Source organism: Chamaea fasciata, unplaced genomic scaffold (genome assembly GCF_029207755.1).
Source record: "Chamaea fasciata isolate MVZ Bird 193981 ecotype frontalis unplaced genomic scaffold, bChaFas1.0.hap1 SCAF_6, whole genome shotgun sequence".
NCBI lineage: Eukaryota > Metazoa > Chordata > Aves > Passeriformes > Sylviidae > Chamaea > Chamaea fasciata.
The window spans coordinates 5257318-5281906 of NW_027094091.1; the positions used below are offsets into that span (position 1 = coordinate 5257318).

The 24589-nt window shown below is 46.7% G+C and overlaps 2 protein-coding genes across 3 annotated transcripts in view; one reads left to right on the forward strand and one right to left on the reverse strand.

Moving 5' to 3' along the window:
- Positions 1–1481: 1481 nt before the first annotated feature.
- Positions 1482–15826, forward strand: LOC136290891 (uncharacterized). Of its 2 annotated transcripts, XM_066185298.1 has the most exons (10): positions 1482–1637; positions 1734–1794; positions 4709–5287; positions 6990–7125; positions 9080–9168; positions 10832–10895; positions 11275–11363; positions 12266–12378; positions 12843–12999; positions 15100–15826. In XM_066185298.1, the coding sequence occupies exons 1-10, from the start codon at positions 1626–1628 to the stop codon at positions 15249–15251; spliced, it is 1452 nt and encodes a 483-aa protein (XP_066041395.1). In that variant the 5' UTR covers positions 1482–1625; the 3' UTR covers positions 15252–15826. The 2 variants fall into 2 exon arrangements, with proteins under 2 accessions (XP_066041395.1, XP_066041396.1); XM_066185299.1 differs by lacking the exons at positions 1482–1637; positions 1734–1794; positions 15100–15826 and adding exons at positions 4472–4523; positions 13946–14358.
- A 1735-nt stretch (positions 15827–17561) lies between these two features.
- NSD2 (nuclear receptor binding SET domain protein 2) overlaps positions 17562–24589 on the reverse strand; it is a 98821-nt gene continuing 91793 nt past the window's right edge. Inside the window, exons 22-25 of the mRNA XM_066185301.1 lie at positions 24315–24456; positions 23607–23713; positions 22180–22384; positions 17562–21274 (exon numbers count right to left, since the gene is read on the reverse strand). Of these exons, the coding sequence (XP_066041398.1) occupies positions 21009–21274; positions 22180–22384; positions 23607–23713; positions 24315–24456 (720 nt within the window). The 3' untranslated portion in view covers positions 17562–21008. The remainder of the gene's footprint in view (positions 21275–22179; positions 22385–23606; positions 23714–24314; positions 24457–24589) is intronic.

Below are 24589 nucleotides of genomic sequence, written 5' to 3' on the forward strand. Positions count from 1 at the left end.
GACTTGGTTCTGGGACTGGGGAGTATAGGAAAGCTCCCCACTAACCAGGGATGTGCAGCTTGAGATGGAGGGGATGATCTGCTGCCAGCTTCCCTAGCAGGATAAATCTCCCTGGGTGATTGCTGGCAGTTTTACCAGTGCACAGAGCTGCTTCATCCTGCAAATGCTGCTCCTGCAGAAGTTGTCCCTCACTGCAGAGGCTCAGCCCACTGGAGAGAGGATGGCCCTTACACAGGTCTGGGTGGAACAGGTTCTTTACACAGACTGAGATCAAACATCCTGTGCAGAGGCTTGTAAAACCTGTCAAGCCAAGCAGAGCAATGTCACGCTGAGAGCTCTCCTGCCTGCAGGGAAGGGGCAGCCCTCTCCCCACCCCTGCCTTGTCCAGAGCCACTGGCACTCTCTGTGAGGGGCTGCCAGGGCCAAGCCCTTGAGCCTCATGTCTTGTTTGTGATCATTTTGGCAGTCGTCAGTTCAGGTTAAGGTTCTGTCTGACGGTGCTGGAAGACAGCTGGTCACAGTCTGACCTGCACCCACCCAAAATGGTGATACCAGCATGGAAGACACTGCCCTGTCTCTGCAGCTACCATGAAGCAGGATAGTTAGGCAGACTGTCACTGCCAGAGACAGGAGGATAAGAAAGTGTCCCTGGTCCCAAACTGATGTCACCTGGGCCACTGAGAGGAAAACCTGAAGGTTTGTGTTAGAACAGGCTAGTTTTGGCTCATCATGTTGGGTCCTGTTGAGGATCCTGGAGCACACGGGGCACGAGCAGTGCGTGACAGTGCCTGATCCCACTGAATGTGCAGCTGTGGGGGCTGCATGTGGAGCATCCACAGTCCTATACGAGCAGCCCTCTGTTCCCTCAGTTTGGGCAAAGATGTCACATGTGAGATGTGGCATTCAGCTGAATGCTAAAGGAAATCCTCTCACAGTCGGGGCTTGGCAATGCTGATTGCTGAAGAGTGGGGGCAGAGGGAAATGGGGGATCTTTCAAAGCAGGGCTGCACGGTAAGGAAAACATGGGGACATCTGTGTTCTCAGGTGGCTTAGCAGGCAGTACAGACACTGGAACACATGGAAAATAGGATGGGACCTTATTAAACTTAATGCTCTCACCTCAAAATCACGACCATCAGGATCTGTGAGCTAGTTTGATCCTGGTAACAACTTGATGCATCCAGCTGGACACCATGGGAGCAACGGGAGAGGGAGTGAAATGGTGGTTGGGAAAGCTCTGCTCACCAGGGGCTGCGTTCTGGTTACAGCATGGCTGGCCTCAGTTAAAATGGGAACTCTTTCGGGGTTGTTTTTCTTGTTTCTCTTCTCTCGGGAAATCTCGTGTGTCTAAAAAATGAAATCCTCTCACTTGACGAGGTCACGGGGGGCTGGCCCACAGCCAGGCTGGGTTCCCATGCTGCTCTGCCCCTTCCTCCCCGGGAGCCCATCGCTTCCTCCAGAGCGCTCCTCTCACACGGATTTCTGCAGTTCTGTGGGGGGAGATCTGCTCCTGTGGGTGCCTGGTGTGTGCTCTGCTCTGAGGAGGCCGTGTCGTCTCAAGACCTGTTGTAGTCTCCGAATATAAACCCCCCTTTGTTGGGGAGAGTTTGACTTGACTGAGCCGCATGATCAGTCAGGTGACAAAATTGGGCACAAAAGCGGAGGAGAATGAGCAGCTGGGCGAGGGCTTTAGCTGCTGATCTCGCCTCTTGACAGGCTGTGTTACTCCTCAGGGAAAAATGAGTGCCGGGCCCTGTCCTCTGCTGTGGAGCTTGACCATGGTGTGTTTAACAGGTAAGTCCTCCCGACACAGGGTTTCTCCTCACTGGCTGGGCACAGAGGTGGGTAAAGCCTAAATGGGACTGTGGGAGCCCTGGGCTTCCCTGACGTGGGCTGGGGAAAGGCAGGGAAGGGAGGAAGGAAGGCAGTGTTGAAACACAGGCAGTGTTGGACGTATGGGGTAAGTACAAAAATTTGCTTTTACAAGAAGAAAAGATAAAAAGGAGAAACAGATCTGTATTACTCTGCATATTGAGGATTTGCAGAGGCTTTATCTTAAACCCCAAGGAGCAGGAGGCCTGTGGGTAGGTTGGGAAAGATCAGCTCTCTATCCTTCCCTGACATCCCCAAGGCTGTTGTTCATACCAAGGCAACACACGCAAAATAACTCATCCTTCAAGTTCCCCTGGAGATGATTCAGGTGATTCACAGCGCTCCTTAAAAAAAAAAAAAAAAAAAAAAGGCTCTAGGAAGCAAAATCGCTGTTCCATGACATAGACAGTGTAAGTCCAGGAGAGAAAATGGTTTGTCTGATGAAGCTGAGGTTGTTTGAGTACTGGTTTTTCCTACCTGTGACTGACTGTAACTGGTAAAATACACAAACACTTTACTAGTGATCAAAACCATTTTTTTTCAGCCTGCTGACTTCTTTTTTTTTCTCCAGAAGTTGTTTAAATTATTAAGAAGTACTGACTACCAAAGGTTATTGACGGCTACTGAAATTTTGCAAACAGCTCTATTACTTTTGGTAACGTGTTGTGGAAAACTACTTTCCATTCTAAAAAAATTCCTCTTAAGAGCACCACCATTTGACATTAAAACCAACCAACCAACGAAACATATTCAACTAAAAAAAACCTAAAACAACAAAATTCATCCAGCTGTAGGCAGTCCAAGTTGTCAAAACCTCTGCAGTGTCTCTGGCTGGCAGAGTTGAGCTGTTGGGGACAGGAGGGAGTTGTGGGAGATCAGACTTTGATCTCAGAGGTCCTTCTGAAAGGTTTTCTCTGGGAATTTGACAGTGCCCTTAACTTAGTGCTAGTGTTTAAGTTAGGATTAGTTTAATGGATCTCAGGACTCACTCAGTTTGTTGCCAGAGGTGAGGAAAAACAAGCAGACTGGCTTCAGCCCCTAAGGCAGGGGAATCATGAGGAGAATTGCGCATCTTGGTTCTGGGTGGAGGTGTGGCCACAGTAGCAGTGTCCTGTGTGGGCCCTGTGGAGCTGCTCTCCCTACCTTGGACCAACGCTGGCACCTCTGTCCCTTGGATTTGGGCTGGAGGCAAACCAGCATGTTACAAAATGATCCCTGTTAGATTTGGGGTCTCTGTTTTAGAGCTACAGCAAGAAGATGAGATTTAGTTTGGTTGGTGCTGAACATTATTGGCACAGTGCTACTAATGCCAAAGTTGTGGCTTTGATCCACATCTGGGCCATTCACCCAGGAGCTGGAGTCCATGATCCTCTGGGTTCCTTCCAACTCAGACTATTCTGTAAATTCTTTGAAACCTGGGAAGTGACCCAGATGGCTGGGGACTCATCTGCTCTACTCAGTACTTACACCAAGATGAGTTCTGGCACAAAGCAGGCAGTCAACAACAGGGGGGAGCACTCCCAGAAAACTGTCTCCATGTGATCACAACCTTATAAAGACTCTTTTATCCACTGTGCTGATCCTGGTGCAGAACTTTAGCTGGAGCTGCCATCAGCTTGGTCTGCATTTTAGTGTTCACACCATGGTAGTGCTGAGCAGTGATGCCCACAGTGCCTGGCCTTGAGAGAGAAATTAAAGGCTGGGGATGAATCAGGGCTGGGGAAAGGCCTGCAGGGGTGTGGATCTGACACCTGACAGCTTGTGCTGTCACCCACAGTGTCACCTTGCCTGTGTCCTTCCTCACCTACATCCCACTGTTGGGTGTCAGCTGCACTCTTTGACCTCCTTGAAAACCATAAACAAATTTCATAGGAGTCCTTGTGTTTTCCATGCTACTGGGCATGGACTGCCGGGGGGCTTAGCAGGTGTGTGCTGCTTGGGAGAGCATTTATACCCCTCAGTGTCAGCTCCAGTTGCCTACTGGTGCTGTATAAGGTTGGGTGTTTTCAGAAGTTGCAGTAAGTATTGAGTAAATCGCTGCTCTGAGTTCCTGAACCCAGCTGGTGGCACAGCTGCTGTGGCAGCAGCTGCCTGTTTTGGTTTTGCTTTTCTTCCTTTGCTCAGTGCCACACTGCTAAATTAACAATAACCTGCTGTTTCCATGCTCAGTTTCGTGGGTGTCTCCTCTGTTAGAAACTGGAGGACATTACCCACGCCTGTGCCAAGGGATGTCTTCTATCAGCAGATGATGTTCCAGTCCACCGTGTACCACAGCAAAACAACCTGAGCTGCAGTAATACCTCCTTTCTTTACAGATTTCAGCAATCCTCACTCTGAGGAGGAATTTCAGAATTAAAGCAAGTCTTGGCCTACAGATTCCCTTCTGGTTACTGGATGTACCACCAGAACAGCTTAAAAAACCCCTGAGCCCATGTTGTTTCTTGGTTCATCTGTTTAAGGGTGATGGGATAAAGCAGTCAGCTACTTGACAAACATCTTAAATCAGATTGTCGTGAGATCTCAGCATAAACAGTCTCAAGGAGGAAACAGAACTGACTCTTTCAGGCAATTCTCACACCTTTGAGTCAGACCTCCCAGACACTGGCATCTACTTACTTGTGGCCTCATGGACCCACTAATTTATTTTCTTGGTAAGTCTCTCATGTGCTCAGATGCTGCCTCAGATCCTTGCTCTGTAGTGGAACACAGCAGAGGAGAGTTTCTGGACATCAAACAGGGACATGTGGTTTAAGCAGTTGATAAAGACCTAAATGTGAACCCGCCACTAAAAGGAGAACAATAGTTCAGCCACTAATTATGTTTTTTCTTCTCTTAGGCATTGCTTTAGGCCAGACAACCAGCACTGAGGTCCCATTTGCATCCACTCCTGCACCTCCCAGTGCAACCAGCACTGAGGTTTCCATTGCATCAACCCCAGGACCTTCCAGTGAAACCAGCACTGAGGTCCTATTTGCATCCACTCCTGCACTTTCCAGTGCAACCAGCACTGAGGTTCCCATTGCATCAACCCCAGCACCTTCCAGTGGAACCACTGCTGTGGCCTCTGCTCCCCCAACTGCTCCTGCAACACTCTCAACTGGACTGACCCCAACCACTGCAAACCCTGCTGCATCCACAGCAGCTCCATCTGCTAATCCAAGCACAAAAACCTCTGCCCAGACTATGTCCATGACCACGGGGTCTATCCCCACCTCTGGCAGCAGGGCAGCCTCTCAAGCATCTACAGCACTGACAGCCACACCCAGCAGTGCCCCAGCGTCCCCTCCAGGAGTGACCACATCCCCTGGCGTCCTGTCATCAGCCCCACTCCCCAGCACCCCCCAGCCCTCCAACTGCAGCGGAGTGAATGTGACAGCCTGTGCCCGCTGTCCCCCGGGGACTGTCCCCACCCAAGGTAAGGGACCCTGCTCCCAGCTTGTGTGTTAGAGGGAAAAGGGATTTTTCAGGGGAGCTGAAGCCAGCACTTGTTCTTGTGTTGGAAGCTTGGACAGGCAGCAAGAGAGGAACTTAATTCATTTCACCCTTCTGAAAAAGACTTGGTCTTTCCTGGCTTTGTGCTGTGTTTTGGCCTTCCTGAGGCTTCCCTACTGGAGTGACAAAGTAGTGGGATTGTGGCAAAAAGTGTAACACAAGTACAGTTTGATTTATTGTCAGAACGTAATTTTGGGGTCCAGGGCTGTCTTGGGTTTTATAACCCAAAAAAAAGCCCCCAAAAAACAATGTTTATTCTATTCCATCTATTAAAACCAAGTGCAGCAGTCTTGCTTATCTCTGCTCAGATGGAGCAGTGTTGCTTCTTTCATTGTTCCACAACCCCCATGGGGATATTCTGTTAATGGACCCTTAAAGCTCACCAATGACATGACACATTACATCGTACTATTGTAAGATGCTCTACCCAAGGAGGAAGAGCCAAACCATCTTCACCTAGATAAAAAGGAGCCACAAGTATTACCAGTTATCGGGTTTTCCAATCTAAACCGAGACAAGGGCCAAATACAAGGTCCATTTCCAGCTGTCTTGAATGATTGAAGGAGAATCTCTGCTACAGAGACAGTCTTTTTCCATGGCCTTGAGAAAATACTTGATCAACCTCTGTTGTGGTCAGCAGTGCCTAATACAACCTTTCCCAGAAGTTATTTGTTGTAACATGGTTGGGTTTTGATTTCAAACGCCACAACCCCATCCCACCAAAAAAAAAAAAAAAAAGAACACCAAAACCTCAAAAAAAGAAAATAATTCTCCAAAACACAAGCCATGTACTTTCTGCCTATTCCCTGCACGGCAGGGCATTTTTTAAAAGCAACTCTGATGCTTTAGGGTGAATCTGCAGAAGACAGGAGTTATCTCCCACTTCCCATTTATGCAGGATCTCCTTTGGCAGGGCCTTCTCCTCTTGTCTGTGTTGGTGGTGCAGCTGCAGTAAATCCCACCCAGTTCCTCTGCGTGGCTGGGACTGGTTTTGTGGAGCAGAGAGGGAACTTGCCTGCTGGGAATCCCATGGTACATGTGCTCAAAGAAAAGCTGTTGCTGCTTAAAGTAGATCCTTGACTCTGGGGCTTAACTCATCAATTCTGCTTCCTACAAGCTGAAATTATCAGTAATCTAAAGAAGTATATTGGTGGTTTTGTGTTTTGAGTTTGGTTTTTTTTTGTTTGTTTGTTTTTGATAGGGTTTTTTGTTGTTGTTATTTTTTGGGGGTTTTTTTTGGCGGGGGGGGGGGGTGTGTTTGGTTTGTTTTGGGTTTTTTTTTTGACTTTTTATTTTTTTGTGTGCGTGTTTGTGTGGTGGAGGGAAAACAAGGAAAATTTTCCTGGCCCCTCAAATTAAAGAAGGAAAGAGTAGTTAGCTTAATTACTGGCAATCCACACTGACAGCCTTGACTCTTTAGATCACCTTTTGGCTGTTCTGCAGCTTGCTAACAGTGGACAGCAGCATAATTAGCATGAACATTACAGTTTCTACCATCTGTGGGTGCCTTGCCAGAGGAACTGCATCCCAAAGCTTCTTCCTTTGTGGCAGTGACCTGTCCTGGTGGACACAGGGGTTTCAGTCAAGTCTTGCAATCCTGATCCTGACTTTTTCTTCCAATTTAGGCACCCTGAGCTGCTCATGCTGCACGGGGGGCTCGTGCACAGACCCCAGCGCCTGCAGCCCCTGCCCACCAGGCCACTACCAGCCCCAAAGTGGGCAACCATCCTGCCTGCCCTGCCCACAGGGGTATTACACCAGGTGAGTGACTGAGCCCCTGGGCCTGGGGACTGGATGATACACCACAAAACACTTCCCAGCCAGAAAAATCTCTTCCTTTGGGCTGTAGGGGAAGTGCTGGCTGCCAGGGCTGCTTCTCAGAGGCTGAATTCTCCTCATCAGGATACCTTGGTGTGGATATCCTTGTGCTGAGGGCTGCCCCTCTGTGGCCTTCCCTTTTTCACCCTCATGCCTTTTGTCTACACTAAGGGAAAATGTTGTTTTTTAGTGGGGAGACACTTGGGAGTGAGGTGTGGGTTCATCTCCTCAGCTTTTATCTAGGATGTATCTGACCAACAGGCTCCATCTCCCTGCTTTGCCCAATTACACTCTCAATCCCTGTTTTTTTGCCCCCAAGAGAAATTACATCTGAGTCGCTGGCATCCAAAGCAATACTCTCAGCTGATAGAGTGTGGAAAAGCTGACAAGACATCCCGGCCAGGAGCCCAGTCTTGCAGTTCCACCAGGCTGCCTCATCCAGGGATGCTGTACAAGTATCCTCTGGCTGCAGGGACATGTGCTGCTCTCTCCATTTGCATCGGATTTTCTCTTGCTATATCCATGTCTGCAAACAATGAGCTGTGTCCTTTGTGTGGTGGCGAGGACAGGAGGGGAGGCAAGAGCCTCCCAGGATTGTGTCCATTGCAGAGCAGCTCCATTTGGATCAGTCCTGGGGATTGGCAACAAGTTCTGGCTGTAGGAAGGGTGACCTGACTGTGCAGTTTGTTTGCAGCAGCCCCTGAGTTTGAGGTGCCAGCAGGATCTTCCTCTGTGCTCCCCCCTTGAAGTTTGTGCTGTGAGGACCTGCCTTAAAAATGTACCCCTAAATTCTTTAAAAGCCAGTCAGGAGCAGTCTCCAGGGCACACAGAGCTGCTGCTGCTGCTGCTGGGATGTGGGAGAGGGCCAGGGACCAGAGAGGGTCAGGCAGCAGTGCTGGGTTGCTGTGTGCCGGAGCAGGGACCAAAAGTGGGGGGATCTGGAGGGGACCTGGGGGTGCAGTGTGTGCACGGCCATCTCCTGGTGCCTGCCTGGGCCTCAGGGCTTCAATGGGACCGTTTAACATTTCTGGTGTTTGGAGAATTCGGCCTCCCCACGGCTGTGAGCGGCTCTGGCTGGCGCAGGCCCTGCGTTGGTTTGTTTTCAGCAAAGCATTTGCTATGTTTCCAATTGGTTTGGGGAGTTTTGGGGTGGTTTTTTTTTTTTGTTTTTGGTTTTTTTTTTTTTTTTTTTTTTCCCTGCAAATCTCATGCAGCCCTGCAGTTTCTGAAGGAATTAAAGAGCTTGTCCTTGTTTTCCTCCAAAGCATCTCTGAGTTCGTTATCAAATTCTCATACCCACGTACTTGTTGAGGGGGACTTGGATCTGCTAGTGATGAATGTAAAAGCTTCCTCTTTCCCTGCCTTTGCCTCATTTCTTCCCCTTCCTCCTGGAGGTCTGACATGTTGCCCCCCTTTTCCCACAGACACTGCTGTTTAAGGTCAGGGCTCTCACACATCACTGCCTGTGGTTTAGGTCCTTTTTTCAGCTCCTGGTTCCCAACAATGGAGCAGCTCCTTTTGAAATTGCTGATGGATGCTGAACAGCAAACACCTTCCCTATTCCATTTTCAGGAATGGATTTAAGAGTCTGACTTTAAGCCAAGGGTTTAAAGCCTCACCACAACATATTTTTCCAGACCTTCAATTCAGATGGTCCCTGTCCATATTGCCCACAGGCACAAGGCATCTCTAATGTGAATAATACAGAAAACTTTCGTTTTTTAGTGGACCTTTAACATTCAGGTGAGTTCAAACTGAGGTTTTTCTGCCTGAACTCCTTTTTCATAATTGCTCTATTTCTAGACTAGTCAGTGTCATGTTCTGCTCTCTCTTCTCCAAGTGGATAGAGACTTGGGTGACCTAAAATTGTGTTCCACTCTGCTCCCTTCCCTCCCAGCTTCCCAAGGAGCGCCGTGTGTCTTCCCTGCCCACCAGGACATTTTGCTAATGAGTCTGGGGCTGCAGCCTGCAGAGCCTGTGAGCGAGGTAGGCTTTGGTCTGTGTTCAACCCAGATGCATTTTCATAACATGATGCTTTTTCCCAGGGCCAGATGCAATTACCAGGTAACTTAAAAGCACTGAAGGGTAAACAGGCTAAAAATAGCCCAGCAGATCTCTTCCCTGTTCTGTTGTTATTAAAATGAAAAGAGCAGCTCTCAGCCATGCTTGTTTTTGCAACAAGTTAATGCTAACTCTGCAATGAAAGTGAGGAAAAAAGTTTTATGAAATTCAATTTTAGCACAAGGGGAGATCGTTTTCAGGAAAATAAAATGTTCTCTATTTCTGATAGCAGAATTGAATCTGAACCATCTTTGTTTTCATTTAGGCAATCTTCTGCAGTCTGAATATTAAGTGTAATACTCCCCTTATTTTCCACACATTAAAACTGGGGTTTTAAAAAGGAGCTGCTTTGCACCTGGCTAGTGCCACTCAAGCCTGGTACAATGTGTTTGCAGTCAGGGTAACAGCATGTGCAGAACAGAACAGCACTTACTTATGCAAAACCCTAATTAACACATGCAGTGCAGCAGCTCCTCTGCACCCAAAATGGGGTCCTGCTTGAACATGCACAAGTGTTCCTTTGAAAATCCACCCACTGAGCTGCTGGGCTGTACGTAAACCTTGGCTGTCACTTGCTGAGCTTGGGAGGAACAAAATCTGACTAGTGACAGCAATGGGGTCTGTCACTCCCTTTACTCAGCAGATTTGAACACTGTGTTAGACAACAGGGGAGTCTGTGGGGGTGGCCCCTAAATCCTGCAAGTATAAATGTAAAAAGTTCATTTTTCCTTGCAGGGAGAGGGGAGGTGGGTTTGGTTTCATCCTGCTCTGCTACAGCCTCTGCTGCCTGGTGCTAATCTAGGTTTGAGGCAGATCTTACCCCCACCACATCCTTAATTCTGTTCCATGTGGGCTGTTACCATGTTGTGCATCAACAGGCACCTCCAAACCCACCGGAACTCCCAAGTGCTGCTGTCTCAGTTGGTGTGGTGGGACTCACAAGTTGGGTCCTGCTGGCCTCTGGGCACTTTGGGGCACTTCAGTCCTTTTTGTGCTTTGGGAAGGGTCTGTACATGTCCTCCTGCCCATCCTGGTCCCCGTGGTGCAGGGAGGGAGGCTCTGCACCAGCAGAGACATCTTGCCTGGTGGGTCTCGTGTCCTTCCTTTTGCAGGGCAGAAGATGCACCCCTGACTTCCTGGGGTGAGGGAAGGCCTGGAAGGGCTGGGATGACCAGAGAGGTTTTTGCTGGCCAGAGATCTGCTCCAGATGAATAACTTGGGAGTTGGCACTGAGATCACCTATTCCAGCTTCATTCCAGTTCAGCCTGTGGTGCTGGGAAGGGTTGACAGGTTTCCCTGTCTCCTTGGTGGGGTTTTGAGTGATGTGAGATGTGACACCAGGGAAGTCTGCTGGGGCCCCCCATGCAACCCTCAACATGGCAGAGGGCAGCAGGGAACTTGCATTGCTCTCTCAGAGCTTTTGACAAATATAACCCCAAATATCCTACATTAACCCCCTGAGATGCCACCTGAAGTGTGTTGTGCGGAGTTGTTTGGTTGCTTGTAAAATGGACATGAGCACATACACAATGATGTGGGGCAGAGATGCAGAGGCAGGATCCTGAAGCCTTGTTCTTCTCTCTTTCAGGCTATTTTAGCTCCAAGCAAAATGCAGCTTTTTGTCTGCCTTGCCAGCCAGGATCATTTTGCAAGTAAGGAGCCTCCTGGGGTGCAGGATCTCAGGTGGACAGGGAGGGTGGATTTGGTTTAGCCACTGAGCTGGAACCACCAGTGTAGTGACCAAAGACAAGTCACCCGCCATTTCAGCTGTAGGAGGGGGACTTTTAGCAACCTGGTTAAGTGTCCCTGACCACAGCATGGGGGTTGGAATGAGATGATCTTTAAGGTCCCTTCCAACCCAGACCATTCCACGATTCTGTGTGAGAAACTGCACTGGAGACAGACACCCACAAAAAGGTTCCTGGTTGCCGTGGTTGACCCTGGAGACTCCAGTTTGTAAGAGCTGGCTTTGGTGGACTGGTCTTGAAAGTGCTCATCCTACAGCGTGTCCTGCCTCCTCTCCCCTCCCAGCACCACCAGCTGCTCAGCCTGTCTGTCCTGCACCCCGGGGCAGGAGGCTCCTCGGGAGGCGTCGGAGGAGTGTGAACCCTGCCTGCCAGGTAACTGCAGAGTCCCAGCCAGGTAACTGCAGCAGAAGAGGAGGCTGTGCCCGGCTGGGAACAGGCTGGTTAATGGCTTGGAGGTGTGCTGGTCCCTGGCATGCCAGGGAGCCCAAGTCTACAACTGGGTAACAGTTCCAGCAAAAAGCGTCTTTGTTGGTGGTGGTGGTGGCTTTGCCGAGGAAAGCACAGCCTTGCTCTCAGAGATGGATGTTCTTTCTGCAGGGGCAGCCTGGGACAAAGGGACGCGGGGAGGGGATGTGAGGGACATGGCCGTGCTTCTTCCTGTGCTGTCTGAAACAACAGCAGGCTGCAGCAGGGCTGGGCAGAGCTCAGGCACAGCTCTCCGGCCACCCCCATGGCAGTGGCCAGTCTCCAGTCTGGACACAGCACCAGGGGTGTCTCATAGCCAAGCTGCATTTTAAACATGCAGGAAAGTATTTTACCACTTTGAGACTTGGAACTTCTGTGACCTGCCTCTCCCACAAAGCTTGGGAAACTGAGCTGTGCTTTGAAGTCTGCTCAGCAAGTTTCAAAGAGCTGGAAAAGGTGTTTGAATCCAGAATTGGAGAGGATGAAACTCTGCTGACCTCCAGAGCTCCCATCTTCTCTCTACATTAAAGCCAGAGCTCACTACTAAACCCTCTCCCACGTACTCCTACTCACACTACTGTTTGCCAAGGTCTGACCCCAAATATTCTTCAGTCCCTCTGTCCCTGTTTGTTCTGTTCTGACCCTTTGCCATTGAACCAAGACCAAAGTCCAGGCTCAGCTTTTGTTATGCACATGAGCACTTAATGCTCTTTCTCCCTGTGGCTTTGAAAGCTGTTTCATCCATATGCAATTGCAAAGGTCCCGGGGTTTGGTCTCAGACCTTAATGTTGTGCTTGTTTGCTATTTAGGTACATTCAAAGGTCCCAGGGACAACAGATGCAAGGCCTGCAGGGCAGGAGAGTACCAATTACAGCGGGGCAAGGAGAGCTGTGACCCGTGCCCAGAAAACCACTACTGCCCTGTGAGTGCCCATCAGCTGGAGGCAGCCTGTGTTAACCAGAGCTGTCCCCATGACAAGCTAAATACACTTCAATTAACACTTTGGGGTGTTTTTTTGTTTTTTGGGTTTTTTTTTGTAACATGAGCTTCCTTTCCCTTAAACATAGACAGGGCTCTGATGCAGGGAGATGATGAAAATTATGACTCCAGGAGTGTGGCTTTGTGCCTGGAGCTGCCTGCTCTGACTGGGCCATGAAGGGATGGTGTGTGCATTAATGAGGGGGTTTGAGTATGGACTTGCTGTGTAATGACACCTTCTGCTCTTCCCCATACTCTAACACTGCAGGGGCAGACAGGGGTGAATTTAATGATGACAGGTTCATTCCTTTATTTGTTTTTCCCCCTGCAAAGCTAAAATGTTACCTCCATTTGCCCTGGTTGCCTTCTGCAGTTTGTTGGTGCTGAGTTGCTTCTTCTCTTGGGCAGAGCCCAGATGTGAGCCCGGTCAAGTGCCCTCCTGATGCCTTCTGCCCCAAGGGCAGCGTGGAGCCCACCTACTGCATGGAGCTCTTCCTGTACAAGGCAGGGGACTCCTGCCAGCTGACCCCTGCCACGGTCATTGTCCTGGCCACCTTCTCAGCAGGTGAGTCTGGCTCCTCTCTGTCCCCTGGTAAAACCAGGCACCCCTCTGCAGCTGTGTGTTAAACCAAGCATTCTCTGGGGGGGTGTATTTTGTGTGTCTGGAAAGCTGGATTTCTAATAAGAGTCCTTCTGGCTGCTTTCAATGCCAGTGCCAGCCCTTTCCCTTGCTCTGAAGGAAGGTGGTACAGTGCTGAATGCTTCTTGTTTGTCCCTGGGAAGCAGGGTGTGTATGGACCCTCAAACAGGGATTTCTTGGCTGCACAAAAGTGGGAAAAAGGACAAATTCCTTTTGGTATGAGACTTTGTTTCCTGAAAGCATTCCATGCCACAGCATCCAGCAGCATGGGGAGCTGCTGGCTCATAAAATGTGGGTTGTATTGATGCCAAATGTACCTTGTATCCAACAGTCAGGACCAGCTGAGTGTGGGGAGCATCCCTTCAGATGCCACCTGCTGTAAATTAGCTCACTAGGGCAAGCTAATGAGTGCATGAGCTTTTCAACTGGGAAGCTGCACCATGAATAGTCATTCCAAAACAATGAATATGTATTTTTAGTCTTAGGAAAGGGAAAAATAGAGTTCTCTTGTTTTTAATCAAAGTCGGGGGGAGGTTTAATTAGTGAGTTATGGTGAAAATGAGCAACTGTTACTGCTGTGGGTTACAAAAAGGGCAGATGAGGAAGCTGGGAGGAGGAACCTCTCCTGTGCCCAGAGATGAAGAGAAATCCCTAAGTGCCACTTACCCTACCAGAGATGAAAATGTTGTGTCAAGAGAGCCAAGTCCTAGAGATGAGTAAGCCATCAGAGGATAAAGAATATCCAACAAGCCTCATATTTAGCGTCTGTGTTTCAAGTGTATTTTATGTACTTCCTGAAGACCCATTCTCCACTTGGCTTGCTGCTGTTCAAAGGAGAGGAGAGATTAAATGCATGTGTTACTCCCCACAGTGAACAAGACACGCAGCAAAGCTATTTCTCCAACAAGAAAGCAGCATTCTCACCACACTTGTCCCTCAGCAGCTGAGGAGGGGACTCCACGGAGGCACGGGAGGAGACAAGGACAGCAGGGTCTGCAGGAGCTCCAGCAGCCCCCTCTGACTGCTGTCTCCATGGGACTGGAATGCCTGCTGGGAGCAGATGAGGGTTGATCTCACGAGCTGTGGCTTGGAGCCATGAGAAAGCTCCTCCACTGACCCCTGTCCCCTCATGCCAGGCTGTTGTCCAAAAATCTGTCGAAACAGATGCCATCTGAAGCAAGTATTAATTTGAAAAAGTAGATTAAATTGAAGTATATGAAAAGACTGCCCAGAGAGGGACAATGGCCCATTAAGCAGCATAAACAAGCCCGAGGGTCAGGGAACAGCATTCCTGCTTCTCCAGAGCTTGCTGCAAAGAGGGGGAAAGGAAACGGCCCATGCAGGAACCCGTGAGTATTTCACGGCTGGGCTCACAGATCAAGTGTTTACCATGAGACTGTCTGCTCACACAACCGAAATTTGGGCGTATTTGTCTGGCCATATTGCATCACAGCGACAGATTTGTGCTCTTCTGTTCAGATCAGTTTTCTCTGATGATGCTTCTGCCAGAAACAAACGAACAGAATGTCGCAGTACGTGAGATTTGCCAATTACTTCCATGTCTATGCCCAATCCAAAAGTAATTTTTCCTGACAGCCCTGATCTCAGTCTAGACTCAGAGTTAATCTACATTAGTTACTTCTTGTTCTTCAGTGTGAGTGCTGCACAGAGCAAACCAATTTCTCAACAAGATCCTATTGGTGGGGTCTGTAGTGAGTAAGACGCCAAGCGGAAAAGGGAGAACAGAGAGTAAATGGGAGTAGGAAAGCAAGTTACTGAATTATTTCAGTAAGGCTTGTCGTTATTCCTTGCAGCTTCCAGAGTTAAGCTGAACTGCTGAAGCTGAGTGTTGTTACTGCTAGTGGAACCTTTTTTTCCTTTCTTTTGGAGAGGGACAGAGTATGTAGGAGAAAAAAACCCCTTATTTTACCAGAAGAGAATACCTGAGTTGAGAAGCCTTGGAGCAAACATCACCTGACACTTTACCTTCCCACCTGCGAATAACAACCATTCCTTTCTTTCCAGGTGGAATCCTTGTTGTCTTTCTAATAATTCTGAGAAGGCGGCAAGAGCCTGGCAAGAACTCCTTGAAGTCCCTGCTGCTGCCCCAGGGCTCAGGAGGACACTCCACCTACGGGGGCACAGAACACACAGAGCCAGTCTATGCTGGCTGGTAGCACAGGCCAGGAGCAGCAGCCACCTGCCTCTCTTTTGCCTGGGCCAACACAGAAGTGGTTTTGGGCAAGGTGTTTAACCATGAGCAACTTCTTTCTGTATAGCTAAAATCAGTGCTGGGAACTAAAACTCAGTTTTTGAGTTGTGGCTACTTGTGCAAACCAACCCAGCTCCCTGCTCTGCTGCACTGGGCTGATGGGAAAAATCTTCCCCCTCCAATTCCTGGCTTTGTTCGCAAGTAAATACTTTTCTCCTTTCTTCAGGGGGAAAACCCCTCAAACAGCAAAGAATCATATCTGTTTCTCCATTTTAACAGTCAGCTCAATGGAGTGAGGACTGACTGCTCCAGTTATTGAGGTCCCTTTGATACAACACTCCTTTCACCCAAGCACAAACTAACGTGAATGTGCCTCCTTTTAATAATATGCATTTTTTTTATTTTGTTCCCCATTCTCAAAATTTTAGCATAAGCACAAGTCAAGGGCAGGGATCCTAAAGCTCTCCCCTTCCTTTCAGCTGTGGGCAAACGTGCAAATAAAGTAACGGTTGATTCCTGGACAAATATGTCCTTTTTGTTTCCTGCTGTCAGGTGGTGCTTCAGAGTGGAGCTACAAAGGAGCAGCATGGTGTAGGCACGTGCCCTGCACCTTTCTGCATGCCGAGGAGAGGGGCCTGTAGGAGACCCACTGCCTAATTGCCTGGGCAAAGAAAGTTCTGTCCCTGACACTCCATTCATACCCCAGCCAGGAGAACAGCAGGAGTGGTTTGTACCTGTTTGCCGTGGCACTCCAAGCCTCCTTCTGTGCATCCAGCCCAGTTCAACCATCTGGGCAGACTAATGTGATGTGTATTTTCCAGAGGTTGACTCTTGTTTGCTCTGTCTTCCATGATGTTTTTCTCTGGGCAATACTTAGCAAGCATCCCAGGCACTCAGAAATGCCCATCACCTGTGTCAACTGCTCTATGAAACCTGTACCTGTGGCCTCTTAACCTTTCCACCTTGTTTTCCTTTTCCTCCTACAGTGACATTCCCACATGTGCTGTGTAAACCCAGCCCAGCCAGCTGTGACACTTTGTGTCAGTGCTGTGCCTCACCAGCACTTCTCCATGGCCAGCAAAAACAGTATCTCTATCAAAAGATCCCCAAATTACTCTGCACCGAGGCGGTAGCAGGTGTTACTTCTCACTTAATCTTGCAGCAGCAGAGATGGCTGAAGGAAGCCAGCTGTGGGGGGTTAAGTGGTTCCTGCTGTCAGCTGCTCATTCTCCCTTCCCCAGGGAAGGTGTTAAAAGTGTTTAAAAGAATTTAGAAAACATATCAGCTCTCTGATCTCTCTCAGCTCTGTCAGGTGAGGAACTGGGTGGGGGAGTGGTACATCAGCCGTTGTGGGCAGACAGGGTACACAGGGAAGCTGTGACTGCCTCGTCCCTGGAAGTGTTCAAGGCCAGGTTGGACAGGGCTTGGAGCAGCCTGGTCTAGGGGAGGGTGTCCCTGCCCATGGCAGGGGGTTGGATGTGGATGGTCTTTAAGGTCCCTTCCACCCCAAACCATTCCGTGATTCTAATCTGGATCAGCAGCAGCAGGGCCGGTACCTACAACCCTCCCCACTGCCCAGCACAGCTCCATGCAGTCTCCCCTCTGCTGATTTAGGGGAGACATGAAGTTTCTCTCTGGCCCAGGGCTGTGGTTTTCCTCAGAGCAGCAGAGGGACACAGTCTTGATGCACAGCACCAGGTGACCTCAGCAGAATTATCAGCCACCAGCATCAAAGCAGATTTCTGAAATGCTTTTTAAAAAATGTAGCTGCTGTCACATGTGGGAAACTCCACACGTGAAGCCAAGCCAGACCCAAAAAAAGCTGTCTGAAAACGCCAGTCACATTCAGACCTGACCAAGCAGGAGCCGCATTTGAGAGAGCAAAAGGACCCCTGAGGGAGCAGTGCTGGCTGGGCTGGGTAGCTCCAGCTCAGTGTCATACAAGCCTGTAAAATTACGAGCAACAGAGAGCAGCACTGGAAAAACTGGGCTGCAAGAAATGTCAGCATTCCTGTGATAGGCAACAGTGTGAAAACAAGCCACAGCACAATCATTAACACCTTGGTGGAAGCTTAAAACAGTATTTCCAGGGCGTCTCTTAGGAAGGCTGGGAGTGGAAGTTCTCCCTATGAGAGAACAAAGCCCCGTTCCCTCACAGACAAACCATGCTTGCTTAGTATGTATCAATTCCGCTTTTTTTTTTTTCTTTAAAGAAAAAAAAACAAAGGTGCCAAAGTAAGTATATAGACCCGTTTTACAAAAGAGACTTCGCAACTTCTTAAATAACTAGGAATAAAATTCAACATTTAATAAGACATTGAAGTTTCTCAAGCAGTCAGACATGGAATAATGAGACTCAACAATGTGGAAAAATCCAATTAATACGTCTTTCAAGAAATTTTGCTTTTCCAAGTAATTCATATAAAAAAACCACCTAAAACCTGACCATGAACACAAAGCTATTGAACAAAACAGACATTTACTCTGATTATTTTTCCTAGGTTGTATGAAAATACATCTAACATACTCAACTGAAAATTGTTTCCATGCTTGCTCGTGTGATAAAAGAACGACAAATTCTGAAATTGGCTGTCACATATCTAGCTTTTTGCTAGAAAAGGAAAGACATTTTGCTACTTTGATGGGCAAGACACAAAGAACATCATTTAAGGCCACATAATATGCCACAGTTAATGTTGTTGTTTAGATTAATTTATAACAGAAAATCCTTCAAGTTGCTGAATGCTAAAAAGTATTGAGTTGCATCATGAGAAAGCTCAAGTCTTAAGGATTGTTTTACCTCGTGTTTGAAGAATGGGAGTAGGAAAACAATGTCATGACTTTTCTTCTGTCGTATTTTTAAAACAAAACTTTAGCCCAGTTTTCCCAGGCTGCAGAGCAAGGTACAGAAGCCTTCATTACAATGCACCTAAACCCCACCTGTCCTGGTACAGAAACCAAAATTCTCCCAGATCACCACCTGAGTGCCTGAGCAGAGCTCACGGGGTTCCATGGCCAGTTCGTATCAAGGGAGAGTATGATCCACATTCCTCCTCAGGATCAGTCTACAGGAGGTGCCCAGCAGCAGGAATGAATTCCTAGGAACTCACAAGTGAGCTCCTGGTCTGCAGTCTCAGTGATGCAGATCTCCGTGGGCCCGAGGGTCGAGCAGTAAAGAGCAGGGAGAGGTAGAAGGAAAGCAGAAGGTCAAACAGCCCCTGGCTCAGAGCTGTTTGTGTGAACAGAGTCTCTCTGTCCCCACAGACAGACACAAGGGGTGGCTGTCCTGCATCCTGCTGTGCTGAATGTGCTGTGAGCCCCAGGAGAGGCCGTGGGCTCTGTGCCTCAGCCCAAACCCCAGGGGTGCTGTTACTGCAGCAGTGCCTGTCAGTAAGAGACAGTGGGGGATCTGCCTCTTAGGACCTGGGGCATCCCTGTTCCAGACTGACAGAGCTGGTACACCTACACATGAAGAGGAAAAAGCAACAAAACAACTGGAAGAAAAAAAAAAAAAAAAAAAAAAAAAAAAAAAAGCAATGGAATGTAAAGGAAAAATTTTATAATAACTTATTTAAAGGTATTCTTACAAAGCCTTCCTTACATGGTATAGTATTCAAAGAATGGTCCCAATGACATCAAATTCCTTCATTTTGTTTCAAAGCAATGAGGAAAATATTTCTGCTTTACAACCTGACCTCATTTTCCTTCCCTTGAAACCCAATATTAAAAAAAAAATCCATAATATCATTTTTTTTGGTTTTGATTTTATGCACAGGGCTGCTCTTCAGCCCCATGGCAGAGAAAAAGTTTCCCTCAAAATAAATTAGAGAATCTTGAATTTTAACTTGAGTGCAAGGCTTGGCATACCATTTAAAAAAAATACAAACGTGTAACACTTCGCCTGATTTTGAACTGTGCTATTTCTTCAAAATTATTTGAAAAAAAAAAAAAATTACCCTTCCAACAGTGTTTATAAAAACTGATTCAAAAAACAAAGCATTTTGGTCACAAATCAGAAACCAAAGTGTTCAGCATAGGGCAATGCAACATTTATAACCTTTTCCAATTAATATCTTCTAATAAAACCAAAGTTTTTACATGTTGGGAAGAAATGGGGGTTTTGGTAATTCCAACAACTAAATCAAATCCTGAAGAAATACCTTGGGGAGAAACCATACACTTCCATGATATAGCAAGGCTTCATTTTCAAAAGGGCTACACAGAGTTCCTGCACTATTAAGGGCAAACTAAGCTAGAAGATACACAAATGGCTCAATGGACATGGAGGTGCACGGGGTGGGTCACAATGGCACAACCCAAAACGCGCTCGGAACGCCGCCTGGGCACACGCCAAGGACGTGCACTGGGAAGAAAACTGGCAAAGATGTTTTTCTTTACCGTTTTTTCCTAGTTCTAGTCTTATTTCCATCAACACTAAGTCCTCCATATTCATCTCACTGTGAGTTAGTGAGGACCTAATGCTAATGGAAGCAAGGAATTCAAAACAGCTTTGCTGACACAACACAGTGGTGACTGGATAGTCAAGAGCAGAGCTCCTAAAAACGTAACAAAAAAATTCGGTCTGTCAAGTAGCCAGTTTTATACAAACTTTATCCAAAGGAACAGAATACGGCTAAATTTCACATCAAAATTCTTACATGTGTCTTCAAAAATCTATTTCATTTTTACTTGTTTTGAATTCAGTTTTTGCACTTTAGTCAAGTTTCACTTTCTATTTCATTCATGGGGGTGGTTTTGCTCCTTGTTGGGCATCTCTTGATTATTGCAAAGTTGAAATGCTTGGACTCCAAGCATTCCAAAGAAAAGTTTGCCTCTGCATTTTACCTGCCACTGAGGAAAAAAAAAATCAAGTAATTTTTTCCAAATAGTAGCTTTTAAAAGATTTATTTTTATGCAGATACAAAAATCCTAGAGTATTAGGCCTAGACTGCAAGACAATATCCCTTTAAATCCAGACCTGTACAGCTCTGCAAGATCAAGTAACTTCTGTTTTGCTGGGATGAAATACAGGAAAAAACAGTATAGAAAAGAATCTCTTACAAAGGTTCCTCCTCTCTGGTACAGGGCGTGCCTTTCCCGCCACGCACCACATTTCTTGGTGGAAGGATATTTACGATCATGATTGCTTAAGAATCCTTTTTGAAGAGCACAGACCAATTGCTGTGTGTGTGTGGCTGTAGTGAGAGATGCACCTGGGTCATGACTGGCATTCAAGCACTTGCTCAAAAACACACAAGGCAAGCAAATTTCACTGGGACCACAGACCAAGCCATTTCTTACTCAAAAGGACTTGAGAACTAACAACTTCTTTTAAGGATATACTATTTTAAACATCTGTTGGTTGACAAATACTATCTCAAAAAACTATGTTTATGCCTACCTGGTTTGATTTTAACCTACCTCCAGCCTGCAAGTATTTTGGAGGGAACATTTTACATTCGTAACAATTCAAGTGTAACTGTAATGCTGAGTATTAAGTTTGGTTTGTCCTGAAGTTTGCTGAACTATGCAGTTCGTTATCAGTGCAGAAGCAGCAGAAGACTGCTGTGGTTGGCTCAGTGGATTTATAAAAACAAAACAAAAAAATCCCCCCCCGCCCCGCTGTAACCTTTACAGAATATACGTAAAATTGTGTCCTTCCCTGGTCATATTCACAACTTATCTACAAGATAGTGTTAGCAGTAGAAACTGCAGTCCATGACTATTTGCATTCAGCTCTCATCCATCTGTTCCTCTTTCTCCTGGGCTTGAACTTGTTCAGTTTTTTGCGGGGTTTCTCAGTCTTCTGAGGTTCAACAGAATCCACCCCGAGAACATGTTCAGAGCAGCATAACTGTCCATTCAACGTGGAATTTAGTACTGTCCTGTCTTGGTGCTCCTTGCAGAAAGAGTTTGGGCAGAAGTGGCAGAAAGAAACAGAAGGTTTGCCACAAACATCACAGTGGTGCCAAGGACACTCCCACTTCCCTGCAATCAAAACCAAAGAGCCCATTAGTGGGGAGTAAAACACAGCATCATCTCTTAAAGAAGTTTTGTGTTGTAGCAGCTGAACAAGGCACAACTTATCCTGACAAAGCAAATGACAGCAACTACCGGGGCTGATCTCAACATTCAAAATGCTACATCATACTTCTAAAGCTCAGCTGTCAGCTGCAAGGAGCAGACTTGACACACTCTCATTTAAGTACAGCAGTCAGCTCCAGCTAGAAGAAATGACTCAGGCTTCACTCAATAGCATTTCACAGAACTTGCAGGCTGGTAGAGCATGCAAACATCCGGTCAGCTGCTGCCTATTCTTACAGTCTGCTGCCAGTCTTGCTCAGGAATGACTCGTGTGCTTCACTTAGAGCTGCTCTTCAGCCTCAGCATACTTTATCAGTCCTGGTTTTATTTGTTTCTGGGATAACAGGCTTTGCCTGCTTCCCTTCTTCATATCCCAGCTGACATGGCTGACTGGAACCAGGTAACTCCTGTGAGATCTGGAACTGCAACCTGATGTCTGCTGCTCCTAATTTCCCTACTTGCCTTCTTTCAGAAGCTGCTGCTGCTGTTCTTCTGGCTTGAACTCAAAGGGCTTCAAGTGTTTCTCAGACAGAATCAACCTTTCCTGTGGCAGGGCCACGGCGCTCCTAACCAGGTGGTGTGCTCAATTACCTACATTTGTAAAACAAATGCCTCACTTTGCCAGAGGCAGAGGAGGCCACCATTTTGTCTTCAAATCCAAGAGTAGCTGCTCCCACATGATGCACAAATGAAATTCCTGCCATACACCCCCAGTGTTTTCAGGATGACACCCCTTAAAAGGTTTCAGTGCAATAACGGAGGTACTTGCACAAGTTATTTATACAAGTGTAAGACATGGGCTGACTCACCAAAAGGACGTTTCACCAAACCAAGGCAGGAGAGATGATAAGCTTTAGTACAAGATTTCCTGTCACACAGTACCAGCTGGCCTCCATCACCACAACGGAAACAATCATCTTCAGATTCTTTCTTCCCTTCATTTTTCGTTCTGCGTTTCCGTGTTCTCTTTTTGGTCTTTTTGCCTTTTTCTTCTGAGGCATTAGTGGAAGAATTCTAAAAGAGTAAGATGTGAAACTGTACATGCCAGTTTTGCAAAGGAAAAACATTACACAGTCTAGCCAAGCTGCTGGCACACCTGGCAGACCATGCACACAGCCAAAAACCTGACTCAGGGCAGACCTGCCCAGTGCTTCACTGATCTGTGTTGACAAGAAACTTGCACTGACCCTTGTGAAATGTCATCCTGAAACCAGATCTTCTCCCAGCAAAACCTTCCTACCGAAAAAACCCCTTCATTTTCTTGTCACTGACAAAAGGTCTTCCAATTTCCAATCTAATCCACTTGTGGCTAAGTTACCCTCATTATGCACTTGCACCACCAATTACTTCAATATCCATTTTTCTCTTCCAGTTGTGAATACTCATGCTGGAATTACTAAAACCTGCCCCCGTTTTTCTTTGAGGAACAGAAGGCAGAACTTCAGTAACTGTAGTTAATGACAGGAAGAATATACCAAACCTTATCCCTATTTCAATCTGACTTCAATTCTGCTGCTTGCACTTTAACTGTCCTTCACCAAATCATATAAAATTTTGGATGATTTTTCAACATCCCTACCATCGTTCCCTCCCTCTCATCCTAGTAATCACTATCTACTTTCTTTAAAATTAGCCCATTCTATCTATCAATGCAGACAGCTCCATAAAACTAAATGGCAACATTTAATTTCTTCATGATTGTCTGTGTAAATGTTCACAGTCTTATGTGAAACCTCATTCAAGTCCATCTCTTAACAAAAACCAGCTGTCTGGGTTCTGAAGATGCCTAGTTCACCCTCTCAAGTGGCTGGTACTGTGCACTGTGAAGGACCACAGAAAAGTGCAGCTTTTCAACATCCACAGGTGGTACTTGTGCCTTCTTTCACACTCCTATGCCAGCCCTTCAGCAAGCTCCATCAACTTCTGCAGGATTACAGGTTTCAAAGTAACCTGGACAGGTATTCTACATACAGATCATTTCTTGATATATGTTGGTAACTTTTTTCCCACGTTCAAAACTCACATTTTTTTATTCTTCTGTTCAATTTATTTTTTTTAAATTAATCTTACCACAATAACAGTACTGTGTAAGGTTTAAATTGGGAAATACAAACTAGAATGTCAGAATAATCTCACCTACCACAGTTAGGCACATTTAGTCAGTTTGAAGCTTCTACACCCTTCCTCTGACAAGACTGTCAAAATCTCTTGATGCATTACTTGATATATTACTTGCCTTTGGTCTGTCCCCAAGAAATCCACTGCAGTTTGGGGCACCACATTTGCAGACTGTTTTTTCATTGCCCAGACAGTCAAGGTTGTAATTAAAAGTCAGCTCCGTCCCTGAGTGTGAAAAGGACAAGGTAAGAAATTCCATCAAAATTACTGCAAACAAATACAGCTGTTGCTATCTCTCTGCTTGTTTGGGACTTACTTGTTGATGTATTGTCATAGGATTTTCCCTCTCTTTACTGCTTATAAGCACTGACAGTGATTAACTAGATGCCCATATATCATGATGTCTTATGCAATTACATTTTAAAATAAATTTGTTTGACTTCACAAAACTGTGTCTGGCCTTCACACATATCTATCCATCCATCCAGCTAGATATGTGCACAAACCAGAAAACAGATACTTTTAAACAGCCTCCCACATCCACTCCCTAAGCTTATTATGTTCTTGGGAAAGATGCATTTGAGAGGTCCAAACCAAAAATTTAATAAGGATACTTGCCCTAGAAGCAAGCAAAAAAAGCAGCCATGGGACTCAAAATTAAGAAACAATAAAGTAAAAGGCAGATCACAAAGTACCTCCTCTGTGTGCCGAGTTCTCTACAAAAAATATTTGCACTGAATCATTTAAGCCATGACTGTCCCACCAATAAATGCACAAAAGGTTTAACTCAAGAGAATGAAACCAAAGCCAACCCAAGCTGAGGTACCTGCAGGAATGTCACACACAGCAAAGAGCCCGACACGAGTGTCTCCGTTCACTGTCCACTTTAGAGTTTCACAATTTGGTTGGCAGCTGTGATTCATAAACCGAGAATAGTTTCCTTTGGGGCCAGCATCAATAATACGGTCCTGGGGAACAAACCAGCAACAGGATGAAGGTTTTTTCTCTCCCCCTCACAAAAAAATATAAAAGCCATCCACAACTGAGATTTCAACAGTTGCATTCAGAACTGACATGGTGCTATCCAGAGCACACAAGCCA

What these genes read in the sequence shown, in the direction of transcription:
- LOC136290891 (XM_066185298.1), top strand. An exon ending in CAGCCAGGATCATTTTGCAA is followed by an intron (nt 10,896 to 11,274) that starts GTAAGGAGCCTC and finishes CTCCCCTCCCAG; the next exon opens with CACCACCAGCTGCTCAGCCT. An exon ending in GTGTGAACCCTGCCTGCCAG is followed by an intron (nt 11,364 to 12,265) that starts GTAACTGCAGAG and finishes TTTGCTATTTAG; the next exon opens with GTACATTCAAAGGTCCCAGG.